The sequence below is a fragment of the Balaenoptera acutorostrata genome, chromosome 3 (genome assembly GCF_949987535.1).
Source record: "Balaenoptera acutorostrata chromosome 3, mBalAcu1.1, whole genome shotgun sequence".
Taxonomy (NCBI): Eukaryota; Metazoa; Chordata; class Mammalia; order Artiodactyla; family Balaenopteridae; genus Balaenoptera; species Balaenoptera acutorostrata.
The window spans coordinates 108,949,930-108,969,295 of NC_080066.1; the positions used below are offsets into that span (position 1 = coordinate 108,949,930).

Consider the following 19,366-nt stretch of genomic DNA (forward strand, 5'->3'; position numbering starts at 1 on the left):
AAATGTGTTCAACATATTTTTCCAAGCTTACTGTCACCTTTTGCTTATTAATGGTGTATTCTACTATACCAAAATATAAAATATTTATATATTTGAATGTTTTAACCTATTCCTTTATGTTTTAGATTTCCTTCTTGCTTAAGAAAGTCACCCTCAACTTGATTTCACACACCATAATTTCATCAAATAGTCTTACAGTTTCAATCTTGAATGCATTGAGATTTATTTTTACATATTGTACAAGGTAGAGGTCAAATTTATTTTCTTTCAGGTGGATAGTCAAGTATGCCAGCACCGTTTATTAAATAAAACATCCTTTTCTAAAATAAATAAAATGACACAACTATTACTCTGGACCAGGCAGTATTCTAAATGCTTCTCATGTACTGATTCATTTAAGAATCATGACAACCCTATGAAGTAGGCACTGTTATTATTCATTTTACAAACAGAAAACACATGGTGAAGTTAAGGATGTTTCCTCAAATCCGAAAATTAGGAAGTGGCAAAGAAGCTAGGAACTATGGCCTAAGAGTACAGTTCTCTTAATCCCTAAATTACACTACCTTTCTTTTTTTTTTTTTTTTTTTTTTAGAAATTCACGTTCTTTTATTTATTTATTTATGACTGTGTTGAGTCTTCGTCTCTGTGCGAGGGCTTTCTCTAGTTGCGGCAAGTGGGGACCACTCTTCATCGCAGTGCGCGGGCCTCTCACCATCGCGGCCTCTCTTGTTGCGGAGCACAGGCTCCAGACGCGCAGGCTCAGTAATTGTGGCTCACGGGCCCAGTTGCTCCGTGGCATGTGGGATCTTCCCAGACCAGGGCTCGAACCCGTGTCCCCTGCATTGGCAGGCAGATTCTCAACCACTGCGCCACCAGGGAAGCCCCTACACTACCTTTCTTAATGAATGACAGAATACAGTTAAGTTCCCATATGTACTTGGATCTATTGATATTTCTGAAATCTCTTTTATGTTTCATTGACCAATTATATTTGTTTGTGTTAATACCACATGGCTTTTATTATTATTGCAAAATTTCACTTGAAGAAGGGATTTTCTCCATAGGGTACTGAGAGGTGAATTTTGAACAAAGACTTGACGACTATGAAGGTGTTAGCCAAGTAGATCTCTGAGATAAGAGAATTTTGTGCAGAGAGAGGCAAGCACATGCCTAATGTCTGCAAGGAAACACAAGCAGGTGAATTTGCCTGGGGCAGAGTGAGGAAGGAGGCAAGTGGTAGGAAATGAAGTGAACATGGTAATGTGGCAAGGTCCAGATCTTGTAAGTTAATGGATGTCATTTTGGGGATATTGGCTTTTGCTGAGTGCAATGGAAAACTATCACAGGTGTAATTTTTAAAAACTGACATATTTTAGAAGCCATAGTCTGCTCAGTGGAGAACAGACTTTGGGGAGCAAAGGTAGAAAGTCAGAGAAACCTATACAGAGGCCTTTGTAATAATTCAGGCTTGGACTAGGGTAGCAGTAGATGTAATGAGAAGTGGTCAACATTCTATATATTTTTTAATGGTAGAGTCAACATTATTTCTTATAGGAACTGGATTTGGGGTATTAAAGAAAAGAGATGAGGATGAATCCAAGATTTCTGATCTGAGAAAGTGGATGTATGGAATTGCTTCAACTGAGACGGTAAAGGCTATAGGTGGAGCAGGTCTGGAGTAATTTTAGGACTTCTGAATTAAAGATGTCCCTTAGATATGGACGTGGAAATGCAGAGTGGGAAACTGGATACAGTCTGTAGTTTCACTCTGAGATCCAGATGAGAGATAAATGTGAACCCAAGTTATGTGGGATCTTATACAATTTTAGAGGACATCTTTGACCTCTACATTCAAAATTATAAAGATAAAACTAGGTAGAGGGCCTTGTAATAAGCATGTGCAGGTTAGGAATCTTAAGGCTTAAGCTTCATTAGTTCATAGTAAACCTGCCTCTCATTGGAAACATAAATTTTGCATATGTCAGAATATAAAAGCCAAGGTATTATATGAGGAGAAAGAAAACTATATACCCAGAAAGAGTTTCAAGTATTAAGACCCGGATCACTCCAACATTAAGAGGAATGATGGGAAGAACTAGCAAAGGATTTTGAGATGAAGCACAAGGTATAATACAGGAGGAAAATCAAGGTTGTGCAATAATATCCTAGAAGCCAAGTAATGAAAGTATACCAAGAAAGTGAAAGTGACAAATTATAACAAATACTGTTGATAGGCCAAATAACATGTACATGGAGAACAGACAACTGGAATTAGCTATGTGATCATCACTGATATCCTATGCAAACACAGTTTTGGTAGAATGGAGGCAAAAACCTGATAGGAGTGAATTTAAGAAAAGATGGGAAGACAGAAACTGGAAAACAGAGAGTAAATAACTTTTGTGAGTTTTGCTACAAAGGAGTATAAGAAATAGGGCATTAGCTGCTGAGGGAAGTGAGATTAAAAGAAGTTTTGTTTTGTCTTTTAAGATGGGAGAAAAAAAACAGAGGTATGTATGCTGATGGGAATGATCCTATAGAGATCAGAAACTTGAAAGATAAAGGAGAGAGAAGGTAGAATTGTTGAAGAGATGACCTTGAGTAAAGAAAAAATAATAAGGTTTAATGTGCAGCTGAAATTACCGGTTTTAGACAGGAGCAGGGAAAGTTTATGGTAATAGATGAGAGGTAGAATATGTGGGTATAAATGAAGTTGTGATTTTGTACAATTTTTCTTTTTATTGCTTCCATTTTTCTCAGTGAAGTAGGAAGTAAGATCATCAGCCGGGAGTGAGGATGGCAAGAGATATTGGGGTGCTGTTGCAGGGACAATTCTTAGATGGCCCCATGATCTCTGCTCCCTTGGTGTTATGCCTTGTATAGTTCCCTCCATTTAAGTGTGAGTAGAAATTGTGACCTGATTTCTAATCAACAGAATATGGCAAAGGGATGGAATGTCACTGCTCTGATTAAGTTACACTGTATGGCAAAGGAAGTAAGAAGTCACGCCTGTGTTTAGGTTCAGTAAGACTTCACCTTGCTAACACACAACGGAAAGAGAGAGATTTTCCTGTTGGCTTTGCAAGAAGCAAACAGCCAAACTGTGAAATGCCTGTAGAGAGGGTCACACAGCAGGGAACCTGGGCAGCCTCTAGATTCTGAGAGCTTCCTCTTGCCAACAGCCAATGAGGAGTTGGGGTCCTCAGTCACACAGCTGCAAAAAACTGGATGCTGCCATCAACCTACATGAACTTAAAATCGGATTAGTCTCCAGTGAAGCCTCTAGATGAGAATACACCCCAGCCAATACTTTGATTGCTGACTTGTGACTCTGAGACTCAGCTAACAGTGCCTTTGACTCTTGACTCATAAAAACTATGAGATAATAAAGGTGTGCTGTTTAAGCCAATAAGTTTGTGGTAATCTTTTATACGGCAACAGAAAACTAATTAAAGGAAAGGAGAAAGGAGACAAGAATTTATGAAACAGTCCTCTAAAGAGTAAAAAAGTGACTGGGCTTATGATTACCTGACAGAATTAAGGGTCCATTTGAGATCTGTGTTCATGAAATCAAAGCGGGACCAGTGAGCTCTATTTGTGTTTTTCTGTAACTATAGCAAAAGTGCTATATATGAGTATGAGTTACCTATTTTCATTTGTTTTGTATATTTTGATATATAATTTCAAATTTATTAGTACATAAATAAATATCTATAAAGCACATATTTCTGAAACTATTCTTTTTATTCTCTTCACTTTTCCTGAAATTTGAGAATAATCCCGGGAGAGCTAACAATCAGGAATCTAAAATTAAGAATTTAATTATTGGCACCATTGACTGATTAACAAAACCATTTTGTTGAATCTTGAAGTGACTGAAAAATGTAGCATCGATAACTTAGAACTGATCAAATCCAACTGATTCTGTTTTTTATCTTAAGTTTATAAACACATTAAGACTCTAATTCTATTTGTATCTTTATATCTGCTTCTTAGTTAAAGTTCCACATGTAAAAAGTGTCAAACCTGCACTTTGCAATATGCAATGCATGCAAAAGAAAGTGTAAGTTGTAAAACTATTAGCCCTAACTTTTCTTTCTTAATAGGAAAATAACAGCAATTTGATTTATAAGTTAGACAACAAGTAACTCAGTACTCTCACTAGGGAAGAAAATAACTATAGAGCATCTTAAGCTAGCCTAAAAAGCATACAGACACTTTGTATACAAATATTTTAGAGTTGAAAAAGCAGCAATATTAGTATCACAGAATCTTTTTTTAAAGATAAAACTCAAACAGTTTAAGCTGTTTTATGCTATATTATTTACCATCTTCAAGAATAATCTTTCCTTTTCATTATCACTTGAAAGAAATATCAGAAAAAATTAAATAAACATAACCTAACATTTATATGGTAAGTAGTACACTCTAGAATAGCATTGTTCTAAGAATAGTTAATGAATTTATTATCTGAATTTCACAGAAGGGGAAACTGAGGCCCAATGTACTCAGCAAGTGGCAGAACAAGGATTTGATTATAGGAAATTAGGCTCCAGTCTTGACTTGTAACCACCATTCTATAAAGCTTCTCATATGACAGTCCTTCAGTTTTCCAGGGGAAATTAGTATAGACCCATAACACTGTAGTTATAGTCTGTCAGTCTGATCTGTGAGAACAGTCTGACCTGTGGAAACATGAGGGTAGGAAAGTAAAATCCAGTATGTACTGAAACATTATAGTCATTTTTAAAAAGAACAGAAAAGATTTTTAAATGTTTAAACTGCAGATAAAACTTACTCTTTAATGTATTTTCTGTGCTTTTTATTTTTGGGTTTTCTAAATGTTAATAGTCCCTTAGTTCCTTTTATTACATTAGTTTGTAACAAACTATTTATTCTAAAGAAAACTCAATCATAACTCATTTAGCTATTATAGATGAAATAACACAAGTAGTTGTCTAGATTGCTTTATATTGGTTTATGAAAATTCACATGGAAAAAGTTTGCAGTTACTTTTAACAGCAGAGGATATCAGATTAGCTATAACACATAAACAATAATTTTAACACAAAACTGGAGACATAACTGCTAAATTGCTGGGTAAGAATACAGTAAATTTACACCAGAAATGAAAGTTATATTCTTATAGGTTTAAGAGTCTATTTTAAGAATGGAGAGTTTAAGATGATCACATTAAAACCCATTTTTCTATCTTGGTTACTCTTACAGATCTAAGTCAATTTAGTGAAGCTGAATTAATTAGGACTATCCACAGAAACAACTGTGAGCTATCTAAAGACTGAATAAACAGCAGAAACCAAATTATCTTCTGTCCTACAACATTAATAGAATCTATTGGGAAATACCCATAGGGAATGAAATAATTACAAACTACTAATAACATAAAGATGAAAGATAACTACAATTCCTTCAATGAACTTAAGGATTTTGTTTTGTTCTTTTATATCTTGCCTCATGTTATGCAGGAGATATTATACTTCTTTGTAGAAGAACAGAAGAAATCAAAGTATAAATAAAACACGTTTAACAAACATAACTAGAACAGTGAACAGAGTATAAAACCACAAATGACTTATTATTTCCAATTAGAAAAATATAATTAGAAAAATATCCAGAGGTGGATGTAGTAACATATCTAGAGGGTAAAAATATTATATTGTTAATAAACTTCAACAAGTAACCTTTTTAAGAAATCATTTTATAAAAATTCATGTTCACATAAAATAAATACAAATCTAACTTCAAAGACAAAATTATTGAGATGGTTTTTCTCTCTAGATCCAGAATTTTTTACTTTTTATGTTGAGAAAAATCATTTTTTATTACTGTTGTGCTCATTTGTCTTGTTTTTATTTGGAAGAGAATGAAGTACAAGAGAAACATTAAAAACATAGTCAGTTGTTTTCACAATAGTTTTCTATATCATATAATTAAAGCTTATATAGGAGATAAGGTATGAGTGAAAATGTATATACACTTTTCAACTTCGTGCATCAATAATACAAGCTTGGTTCTCACTTTATGTAGTACCATTACCTTCAAAGAGAAGTGCTGGGTTTCATCACTAGAGATGTGTACTTTTTTAACCAATTTATTGGGGCTAAAATGTGAGCATTATAAAGTATTTTTGTTTGAAGGGAATACTACTGCATAAAATAAAAATCAAGCTCCTACTATAGAATAACATTCTAAATGTTAGTTTTGCTTTCAGTTATTTAAAATTTTTTCCTGAGGTTGCAAAGGTATTAGAATCGATAAATGAGCAAAATAATTCTGATAGCCTTATATTAGATCATATTCAAAAGCCACATTTAATATATTTAGCAAATATAGTTCAAAGTTAATAATTTATTACTCAACTGTATGAAAAATATATTAAAAACATAAGCTCTTGTTTAATATTTAAATAATCCCATAAGGCCTTGTATTAGTAAAAAAGTGGAAATATTAAGGAAAATAACATTTCTCACCTAAATGAAGCTCAACTCAGACAAAATGAAAATGTGTTTAATCATTTTAATAAATATATTTTTCAACATTTGTCATGTTAAAGTACAGTAAAGCTCTGAATTACATAGAATATTTTAGTGATTTCCTTAAACGTGCCAAAAATAACTACATTTTTGAAGAATGTCCTGCAAATATTCAGTACCAAAACAATCAAGTCAAACTAAGATATATTTCTAATTGCAAAGTTTGCCACTCCAGCAAAGAAAATGCTATTATTAAATTCTAAGAAAGTACCATTTCCTGAGTTGTTAAACAGCATTAAAATTATCGCAAATACCAATTCCCAGTTACTTTTAGATTGCTAGGAATGCTTTTCATCAAAAGTTTAAAATTGTTACACAGTAAGGCATATCTGAAATAAAAAAACAAAGAAAAATGCATTCACATTTAAAGATATACCTTTGCTCAGTAAGTCATATTTATACATTTATTTTTTACATATATGATATTCTTAACTTATATACCAAGAATCCTAGGGAGAAATAATAAGGGAGATTATAAACACCAACTCAATAAATAACCCTCAAAGCTCATAAAGTCATAATTCTAGGGGGAAAATCCAAAATTCTAGTAGTCTACCATCTGAATATATTTTTGTTATCTAAAGCTAAAAATGCATATAAACTTTCAGGAATAATTGATATTTCTTTCTCAGGTTATTTGGAATCTGTTCATGGTGCACATATGTGAATGAACGAATACATCCTTAACCCACCAGTATCTTTTTCTCCAGTGTGCAGGCAATCACCCGTGAAAAGTATGGTGTAGATGACAGGATGATACTGTACCTGATTAGCTCTGGAGGTGGTCATGGGATCAGATGGAGAGGACTTGGTGGTAGTTGGGGAAGATGGCAATGTCTGGGAATAAAGCAGTTCAGGAGCAAATCAACCTTTATAAGCCTTAAACTGATTATTTAAATAAAACAAAATAAAATAAAATGTAATATAACGAGAACAAAATCCTATGAACAAATTTTTCTCCTATTCATTCAAATTTAATGGAATCTAAGATCAATTAAGTAACTAATGCATGTAAATATGCATGCATAAGTATGTAAAAATAAATTCATGACTTGAAATCATGATGGTGACTGATAAAAATTCACATGAGTATTAAAGGTATCCTGACCATATTCATGAATAGTAGTCTCTTTTCTTTCCCTCTTGTTTTCTTGGGGGAAAAGAGATCTCAAACAAAAATTCAAGAAATTTAATGAGTAAAACTGAAAGCCATTTTCCTATCAATGAATACAGTCGGGGATTGAAAGAAGTGGTGAAATGAAGTTTACTTTCGCATAAAAGTATCCACCTACTTAATATGTTGGACATCACCAACAAGTTGATTCCACATGAATTTAGGGTTCCGTACTTAAAAGCAATTAAATTTGCAGTTCTGAGTTCTTAATATCACATTATCTTCTAAAACATTAATTTTTAATAAATTTAGAGCCCGTCTGAAAATGTAAACATTAACCTCATATTAATAAACAAGTAACTAATAGCATTTTAACAAATTGCCATAATATTTTTTTATCATTTGTGCTAAACACTAAAAATTTATATAGATAAGGGGTATAATATATTATAGCATCATCAGCTTCTGTTGAAAATAGGTACAAAAATATTAGGAATCAAATTATTGTTCATTTCATTTCTAAACACATATACAAACTATATATAAAATATGCCACATGAGACCATAATATACTTAAGACATTTTAAAAACTTCTCATGTCTAATAGAGTAACCTTAATGCGTGTGTAAGATGTTAAGATTTTATCTTTTTAAAAAGGTATATTTTCACTCAGCAAATAGCATCGCTTAAGTAGCACCCTCAATAGATAATATTTAACACATGAAATGGGGTAGTTTTATAGTACAGACAAAATTCTATATGGACATTATGTTTTATATTAATATGTATCCATCAAAATTACTCAGATATGAGCAAAAGCATAACTTTAAAGGTTCAGCAGTGTCAGGAAAAGCAGATGAAATTACTTAATACAGTCATATTTATGCATTTAATATTTCAAAAGTCCTAATTAGGATAGAATAAAGCATTTAAGAGTAAAAGAAAGGATAAAAAATTCACAGGCTCCTGCTTAACTCACTGTTCTCAAGTAACAAAGTAAGACTGATTCTAATATCAGACCACGTTTTAAACAGTCCACTCCTCTAGGGATTCTTGATTCTTAAGTTAAAACCTAAGATACTTTGAGGAAAACTAGACTTAATGTTGAGTCATACCAAGATTTTTGTTAAATCATACTTTAAAAGGGGAGAGGAGCTACATTCAGAAGTAAAACCTCACAAAAGAAGAAAAAAACACTTCGAATCCTTTGTTTTCTGTTTTTGCTATTTGTAATAAATTCATTTTATAAAGTCATTTCTCTAGAGAGACTTTCATTTCCAGTCATTAATAATTACCCTAATATTTTATTTTCCATGCAATACTATGCAGAGACATACACTACTGACTTCGTGCTACTCTTGTACTATGAACTGAAGAGTAAAGGTTTTATTTTCCCACCTCTGGTTACAGTTGTTACTGTACAGATTTCCTGGGAGTAGTTAACATATATTTAAGAATATGTTCCTTACTAATCTCAGAGTAATTATGAGATTGCTGACTAAATAGATGTGAAATAAATCTAGAGGCCATCTATCCCAATACAGGTTAGAAGCCAAGTTCATTAACCTACAGAAGCATGAGGTATGTGTGTTGGGCTCCTCTATTTGCATCAGGATAAAATCAACTTGAAGTATCACAGGTGTTCATTATGACATCCATCTTGCCCTAGATATGAATTCTCTTGAAATATTGCAAAGAAATATGTGGAAAAAGTAGTAATATCAAGTGACTCAGAATTTGTGGTCACTAAGATTAATATTATCTTCTGTCAATTTATTCGGTATCTTTCTTTTTACTTGGCATATATGTGAAGTATTGGGCATGTATTAATAATTGATACAACTCATATTCATCAACATTGTCCTTAATAATTCTGATGCTGTTTCTTTCTCACAGAAATAAAAACAATAATTTTAAACTTCTGGAACAATATTAATATGTTTAAAATCATTAAGGGTTTGGTTATTAAATATCATATTCTGATAAGAAGTTAAGAGTTTAATGTTTTAAATAAAACAGGTGAAAATTAAATAAGTTTGGGCTTTAAGGGATAAGATTGTCAGAGTCTTTTGACACAGTCAATTGCATCTAAATATATTTTCTTGTTTATATTCCTAAAATAATAAACATGTAGTGAAGTAAACATGTGATGAGTTCTCTATTGATAGTTATCTATTAGTCATATAGATACCCTTAAACACAAAAAGTCTCCTTCCTTTACAAATTTAACCTATAGCAATACAGAGAATCCAGCAAGTTTGCATTTCAGTTGATTTTTCAAATGCTAGTGGTAAAAACTGTTCTCATAAACAGATATGTGTAAATATATTAAAGTAGTGCCTTTAGTTTAAAAGGTTCTATTAATTAGATTAAAAAACAGCTTTGATAATTGTTCTCAACCACACAAATAGAACAGAAAAATTCATAAGAAATACTTCAACGTACAATATGTTTGTTTCCCTAATATTTTATAAACACGTTTATTCCTATTTACTATGCAGACTAAACGTTTAAGAAGTTTCAAGTTAAAAAAAATCATTTAGTAAAACTTCTGATATATATCTGGAAGATGTAACTAACTGAATATCCATATAGCAATAATATATTAAAATATGTTATAAATAACATTTATAAAGGATATATACTGCTAAAAACTTTTTTTATATTTATCAATTAGTGATTATGAAGGGCACAGGCATTTTTTAGCACAATTTTATCTTTCAAATGGAAAAGTATAATATTTTTATTTATATGACACAAATGTCTATTTAAGAATTCTGCTTTAAACGCTGAAGGCTGAATTACTTACTGCAGAAAAATTTGAAGTAGTTTATAATTTTAAAATAGTGGATCCTTTGGAATATAAAACAGTTTTTTAAAATTCAAGATTTAATAATAGTCATTTAATTAAATGTAGATTTCACTAGGCTCTTGGGAATAAGAACTAAAAAGTGATTACAAATTATGAAATGCATTCTTGTTAACAAGTGACAGTTTTACTGGACCAGAGAATATTACTATAAATAAACTCCATAATAAATAAGCTTACCTCAAGCAAATCTACAATAATAGACTGTCAAGGTCTATTATATGTATAGTGAAAACAGCAACGAACAGCAAACTTCAATTTTAATATGGAAGGTACTACTAGCTAACTGAGTAACATTACTTGAGCAATCACCTTCCCAATCCTTTGTTTTCAGTTCTGTTAAATAAATCTGCATACTAATCTATAAAAAATAATAGATCAGCTATTTAAATATATAATTGTTATCTGTGGTTTTTCATCCTGACAAGTATCCAGCATTCTCCCAATGTCTGAACTATCTGGAACCACTTAGCCTTAATATAAACTCATGTTGTCTAATTTCAAAAGGTCTCTTACAATTGATTCCTATTCCATAGCTTATATTCCTCCTACACCTTTATCCTTCCCTTCAACCATTCAATCCCATGTATTTTATCTTCCTTTCAATTGATAGTTTTTATTACTTGAAAGAAATCATGATATTCCAGAATGAGCTTCCTTATCTACTACAATTGGCCTCATTTCAACCTGTTCAGTTTTCCAAACCACTTTTTTCCCTATCTTATCATTCTTTTCAATGTAGACAAAATTGTGATCTCCCGCTCAAACTTCCTACTCTTCAGGGGCTAGGCCCTTAACACCCTAAACTATTATCTTTCCACCACTCCTGAGTCACTTTGTTCCCTTAATGATCTCATCTGTATTTGGCATCTCCAATTTCTCTACCTTTTCAAGCTCCTTTTTATTCTTTAACATTAGCCATTCGCTCTTTAGTAGCAGGGGTTATGTGAGTCTCTCTAACTTGTATTTTTCTCCTTTTATATCCACAATTTCAAGTCAGCAGTTCCCACACTTCACACCTTTTTTTCTTTTTTCTTTTTTACCTAAGCAGCCTCTTTACCTTTAGGAAATATTATTAACAAATAACAACTTTTCTCTCAACATAGACTTGAAACTAACTTTTAGAATCTCCAATGATTTCCTATTAAAAAAAATAGTTATTCTCAAATTTTTCTTTGGGTATTTGATCCTTTTTAGCATCTTTCCTTATACTGTACTTTCTTCATTTCTCCCTTTTATCTTTATGGTTAATAAGGAGCACTTACTAGGAACCAGGTATAGATCCACTCAGTTAATACTCACAATATCATTACAGAACAGATTACTATTACTTTTCCCATGTTATAGGTAAAGAAGTTGAGGTATACAGAAGTAAAACAGCTTGTCCAAACGTACACAACTGGTAAATTAAAGAGGCAGGATTTGAACCCTGGCAATCCTATTCTAGATCCTATACCTAATCACTATACTATAATGCTTCTGACTTACTTAAAAAAAAAAAAAAAAGTAACTGCTTCTTTATCTCTTTTTTTCTCTCCTAGTGTAAGTGAAATTATCACCTATACTGCAATTAAGGATCTATATTTTCAGTTTTAAATTCTCACCTATGCTTCTATCAAAGACTACTTCAAGGAAAAAACATACTATGTACAACTTATTCAACTTGCCTGAAACAAACATACAAAAATATTATCTCACATAGATGCCTGACTAAAATTCACTAGTTGCTTCCTAGAATTCAACATTTTGCTAGGCTCAAAACCACATATAGTCATTTTTTAATTTTCCTCATCATTTTAGAACTGGAATCAAACCAGTCTCAAAGCCTCACAGATTTCACTTTGAAATATCTTTTAACTTCAAGCTTTGTCTCAACTTTCACCACCAGAGGAGACTGTGTTCATCATCTTATTCTTAAAATATTGCCTGGTCTCCTAACTTCACCCTGATACAAGACTTTCTATTTCAAATGAGGTCCTCTTCTTGGAGATGCTTATTCAAGACTGAAAAATTCCAGAAGAGAGAAATCTATTGGATTTTGTTTTATCAGCATTACTCAAACTTAGAGGCCATACAGCTCAGTGTTAAGATCAACTACCAGTTACATTTCCTTGGGTAAGTTACTCAAATTCCTCTAAGCATCAGTTTCTATAAGTATAACATGGACTCTATACCTGCCTCAGAAGAATTTTGGGAGGATGAATGAAAGGTGATAATAAATGTAAAGAGCATAGCACAATGGCTAGCACAGAAACAGAATAAGCACCATATACGTCACTGTTACCAGTATTACTGATCCTTCATTCTTGACCATAAAAATGTTTTTCCTGGCAAAGATTAACATCCCCTGGATTTGCGAGTATTACATAAAAGAAGTTATAAAAAATATTATTTTATAAACCTTCAAATCTAAAGATCTGCATAGTAGATTACTCAGTAATTCTCTTCCTCTCCTACCAATAGGAGTTCCTACAAGCACTCTAAGAATCTGTGTGGAGTATTAGCACAGAAGAGAACAAAGGGTAGAGGTGCCTCTTTTTTTTTTTTTTTCCATAACCTTCCAGAGAAATTAAAAGGGCTCTTTTGGAAAATATTAGGAAGAATCCGTAATCTACAGGATACCCTTTGGCCAGACATCCAAGACTCTCCATTATCTGGTCCCACATGATTTACCTAACATTAATTTCCTCTAAACTACAACACAGATATTCCACTTCTGTCAAGATAATCTCTTTACTATTTAACAATTATGATATATTTCTCCTCAAATCCATATTGCTTCATCTGCCTAAAATAAGCTTTTTTCTTTTTTCTCCTCTAATCAGGCAATTCCTGTACAATCTTCAAGGTCCAGTTCAAGTCTTCACCTATTTTACAAGACCAAATGCCACTCTAGCCTACATTTCTTTCACGCTCCTCCAAACTTTTATACTACATTGTTTATATTGTAGTTTTGGTATATAAATACAGTTTAATATTTTTATTAGTTATTTTAAGTATTTAGGATCTCTCATAAACTAGCTTGACAGAGCAAGGGCTACATTTTAATATATTTTACAATTCACTAAGAAGGCATTTAATAAATTTATGATTGAATGAATGAATAATGAACAAATTATGTGCTAATTTTGCCAATTTTTCATGATGAAAGTAGAATTCTTTGAGCTAAGTGAGATTTTTGGTATCTTAATTTAATTTTTACATAAAAAATAATTATTTAAATGCCTATAACCACTTCTTTCTTAATGCAGATTTTCTTAAAAATGCATTTGAGCCAAAGAGAAAAAAATGCTGAAAAACTGTAATAGACAAAGGAAGTTAACAAATGCCAACTATCTTACTGATTTGTTGTTTCTACCATGTTTTGGGGTTCATTATATTGACTCATTAGGTATAAACAACCATACTTAGAGGGGGATTTGAGGGACTTACAGCAACAGGAAATGTTTCAATAATCCCATGAGGAAAATAAAAAGTAAGAAGTACAAAATTCAAAACATAAAAGGTGGAAATGAAAATATGTACACCAAAAACTCTGGGCTAAGACGTGCCCCAGGAATGAGTTCAGAGCTTCTAGGCAAACAAAGTCTAAATTATTTGAAGATCACTGAAGGTCTCTGCTATTTTCATTTCCTGAAAATAAGAAATATAATGTTCTATGTTGCAATTAATATGTTTAATTTTGGCTTACTGGCTCTTGCTGCATATCTGTTTCTTAGTATACTGACTTGTGAAATGAGCACAATGGTGTTATGTACCTCATGATAATCTTCTGATATTAAGGCTATAGAACAGAGGCTACATACTTTGATTATTCAATAAATATTATTATTATTGTCATTTTAAATATATAAAATATTGGAGTCCCTCTCTATTAGCAAATATATATTTGATTTAAATAAAACAAACAAAAAAACACATTTGAGAATAAAGAAGTGAATAGTTCACATCTAATATCTAAATTGGATGTAAGGCTGTCATGCTAGATATCATCGTGCTTCCATATGAAAGACTTGTGAGACCAGTATGTACTACTTTCCTAAGAACATATTTGGTTGAGATTTCATTAAGTCAATAAGGTTTCATTTGGGGAGAATATACTGGTTCATGTAATTTATTCAGAAACCAACTGTATCTAGATCACATAATTCAGAAAATAATATTTTATAAAAGTCATAATAATATATGGTATAAAATTCTAACTTTTAAAGCAAGTTTTATTCGTTTAGAACTCTAACTTCCTATTTTAAGTCCAAGTTACATATTATTTATACTTTTTGTAGTAAGCAAAATCTTAAATTATCAACCACAAAAAACAATAGATATGTAACAAAAATTAAGAAAATATAATTTCAGATCCAACATTAATTCATTTCTATGCAGAAATTACATTTTCCAGCTCCAGCAATTTTTAAAACTCGAATTTTATTCTTTGCACAATCTTAACTAGAAGAAAATGTTTAAAAAATATTTTAAATAAGTTATTTTAAAAATTAACTTCAGAATTGAAGTCCAAAGGGAATGTAAATGTTATGTCATTAGTTAAGGGAGAGACTACCATTTTAAAAGAAATCTTATTATTATTCTATGTACTAAAATATAAAAAAATATATAAACATTATATGAAATATGTTTTTATCTATTCTAGTGTAAAATAATTTATTTTAGAAATAATTATTTTATACTGGATTACCAGCATAATTTCTTCAGAAATAAAAGCATGGTAATTTAAATTTATATACTTCACTTACTATTTAGACAATGATCCAACAAAAAGTATTACATTGTAAAACAGGATACCTAGAAAGTTAGAGAATCCGAAATTTAGAATATAAATAACTCTGTTGATCTACAGTATGATCAATCTCTCTTTCAGATTTTTCGAGTAAATTTTTCAAATTTTACATTTATAAGAAACTGTTTAAGTATTAAATATATTACCCTACTAGATGTAGTATACTTTTTAATAAATCTTTTAAAATGATACTCTATTTCACATTATTGATTACATGAAAATATTAAATAATCAATAATAATTTCAATGCCATGAATGTCTACAAAGCTTACAAATGAATGCAAATACACAAAAGTAAATCAATCACCATTATTTTTTACCACTTATCTTGAATTTAAATAATATTATCTGAACAAGGCAAATAAAAATAGAAATGAACCCAACATTTTAAAATTCTGGCTTTCATAAATCTTTACTGACACTGGATATACAACAACCTATAAATCTCATATTGCCATAAAGAAAATTAAAGTTTCAACAATGACTCATAGACTATTATTTGATGGTACTAGCTATTTAGTATTATAAAAATAATAAAAATTCATTCATATCATTGTCCTGAATATACTGCCAGTGATATAGTACTCAAAGTATATTTTATGTTTTACTTTTTTAAAAAAATCAAGATATTCACTGCCTTCCCTAAATGTTTGAACTTACAGAAATTACAAAATAAAGGGGAGAAGTAATAGGCTGGATTAAAGCAGAAAATCAATAGACCCTACACTTTAGTGCCAATTCTGTAAATTCTTAGACCCAGGTGATTTTAACCTAGAGGTCTTTAAACTCATACTTTTAGAATTTGGATAAAATCATGGTACCACTTTCAAGGCATCAGTTTTTAAATTATCCTTTGTATTCACCTAGCACAGACAAAATAAACATTTCAAAACTATAAATGGCTGTGAAGAATAAAAATATCTACTGATGTTTAGAAGTTTAAAATATTTACATTCTGCCATGTATAAAAAGATACTTCCTTGAAAAGTTATAAAGGGTTACAAATTAAACTATTTTGACACTGACAAAGAGTATAAAATGAACGACTTTATATGGAATAACAACTACCTACTCATGATTTAAACATGGAAGGACTTTTTAAAATGGTAATTAAAAGAAAATTGAGTTTTGGCCCATAATTTGAAAATATATTACCTAATTATTAATTTCTATGTTTGTATTTAATTAGACAGCCTTATATTTATCAATATATTGGTAAAATTATAATAGATTCATAACACTGCCTAGTATAAAATAGTTTTTTCAATTCAGAAACATGAAATTAATAAGATTTTGAGCTACATTTCAAATTTATTACAATGAACATAAATATTCTGTGAACTAATGAATAATACATTTGTTTTGAAGGCATAGTCTATCAATATGATCACAAATTAAGCAGCTAATTATAAAAGGGCAAATGCAGAAACAATCATTATAAACATAAAGTATCAAATAATTTTGAGGATTTAAAAGAGGTTGAGGGGAAAAATTCACCTTATTTAACATTAAAGAATGTCATTTTTTTCCTACATCATGTCAGCCATTATTCAATCTTAAGAACTCACATTGTCTTTTATCAAGTAAAATTTTTGTTACAGAAAATCCCACACATTAAAAATAAACATTGGCCCTTTATGACATATATATGAATACTACACAAGTTATACAGAACATAATAGCTGATTTGTAACAAAGAACTGTTTGCTAGGTACAAAAGTTTACTTATACATATTTGTTGATAAAAAATGTTGAACATGACAATTAAATTAACAAAACAGGAGTTTATATGCATAATAACTACACTAAAGGCTAAAAATATTTTAAGAATATGGTATTAGGAATTTTGAGAATATAGTTTCAATGTTTATACTTTATTTAAAAAGTGTTATTATTTTAAATAGATTAAATTTCTATAAGCTAATCAAATTTGTGTCTATAATTTTTTAAAGGGCACCATAAAAGAAATGAGTCACATAATTGCTTCTCAGTGTAACACTAATAAATGAGTAATTCAATTACCGGATCAATCTAAAGAAGAGACTCTGACAGTCTTTAAATAAATAAAAGACAACTCTGTTATGTTTTAAGTATTACTTAGAAAAAAACTTTATATGCTAAAACTTTAAGGCTTCTTTTATAAGGAATTCATACTACACTGTGGATATTAGTCTTTGATTTCCCAACTAAACACTCACTTGTTTGATGCGATCTGGGTTAACGGTGGTCTGGGGTTGTAGAATGCTGACTGGTTCTGTCTTGGCCACATTTTGGGGCATTTCTCGAATTTTTTCTGCAATGAATCCATGAACTGCATTCAGTGCTTCAACTGTTCCCTGGATCAAGCACACTCGTTCAGTAGTACCTGTGGATAAAAGATTAATTTTCAGAAAACTTCCCTTCTTACTTTGTATGTTCTTCAAAAATGCTGTATGGAGGTTCCTTAAAAAACTAAAAATAGAACTACCATATGACCCAGCAACCCCACTACTGGGCATATACCTGAGAAAACCATAATTCAAAAAGAGTCATGTACCACAATATTCAGTGCAGCACTATTTACAATAGCCAGGACATGGAAACACCTAAATGTCCATCAACAGATGAATGGATAAAGAAGATGTGGCATATATATACACAATGGAATATTACTCAGCCATAAAAAGAATCAAAATTGAGTTATTTGTAGTGAGGTGGATGGACCTAGAGTCTGCCATATAGAGTGAAGTAAGTCTGAAAGAGGAAAACAAATACCGTATGCTAATGCATATATATGGAATCTAAAAAAATGGTACTGATTAACCTAATGGCAGGGCAGGACTAAAGATGGAGACATAGAGAATGGACTTGAAGACACGGGTGGTGGGGGAAGGGGAAGCTGGGATGAAGTGAGAGAGTGGCATGGACATATATACACTACCAAATGTAAAATAGATAGCTAGTGGGAAGCAGCTGCATAGCATAGAGCGGTCAGCTCGGTGCTTGCGAAGACCTAGTTGGGTGGGATAGGGAGGGTGGGAGGGAGGCTTAAGAGAGAGGGGATATGGGGATATATGTATGTATATGGTTGATTCACTTTGTTGTACAACAGAAACTAACACAACACTGTGAAGCAATTATACTCCAATAAAGATGTATATAAAAAAAGAAAAGATGTGTACCTAATTAAAAAAAAAAAGGATGATATACTAATGCCAATAAAATAATGTAAAATGTAGAACTCTAAATCCCAAAAAGGGCCAGCAGAGCCAGAAATCCTGAGAAGTTCTGGGTATATCATTCATTCACTGATATAACCAATACTTACTGAGCATGTATAAAAGAACTTTGGGTTAGAAACTGGTAACACAGATGTGAAGATCTATGCACCCAACTTTCAAAGCACATACTCTTACGGGCAAAAAACAGACATCAAGCCAGAGAATTATAAAATACTATGATATGAAAAATAATGGAGGTGTCTACATGGACAGCACATATGGTTGGTCTACAGTAAAAACAGCATTTAAATCAGTGGGGAGAAGGAGTCTTGGAAAGTTTACATAGTAGGTAAATTTCTGAATTTTTACCACCCTTTATTCACTTACCCTGTTCTTTTAATCACAGCAACAATGCTATCTAACATTTTGTATTTGTTTATTTTTTTACTTTTCTACTAGAATGCAAGCTCTAGGAGGAGAGTTAATTAGTCTGTTTTGTTTTGTGCTATAGTCTCCCCAAAGCCTAGAGCAGTCCCTGGCACATGATAGGTCCATGACAAATATTTATTGGAAAATGAATCAACCCTGCTTTTACTGATTATGTAATTTTAAAAAGATATAATATCATAATTAAAAACACGTTAAACTACTTTTAACTTGAAATTGATGAATAATTGATAAAGATACTATTAATATTATTTGCTTCATATCTGGTGAATAAAATGTAGACACATGATGTGAGATAAGACTAAAATGAAATTGGTTGGGTCTAATATGCAGGTCCTTTAACCCATTTCATACTTTACAGATATACCTGAAGGCAATAAAAAC

At 31.3% G+C, this 19,366-nt stretch overlaps 1 protein-coding gene across 3 annotated transcripts in view; it reads right to left on the bottom strand.

Annotated features, from left to right (window-relative positions):
• Positions 1 to 19,366, bottom strand: part of NOVA1 (NOVA alternative splicing regulator 1) — a 139,495-nt gene that overhangs the window by 16,398 nt on the left and 103,731 nt on the right. For 2 of the 3 annotated variants that reach the window (XM_057544199.1, XM_007180668.2), the window contains exons 3-4: positions 17,534 to 17,700; positions 7,323 to 7,394 (exon numbers count right to left, since the gene is read on the bottom strand). In XM_057544199.1, coding sequence (XP_057400182.1) covers positions 7,323 to 7,394; positions 17,534 to 17,700 — 239 coding nt within the window. The remainder of the gene's footprint in view (positions 1 to 7,322; positions 7,395 to 17,533; positions 17,701 to 19,366) is intronic. The other variant, XM_057544200.1, reaches the window with a different exon arrangement.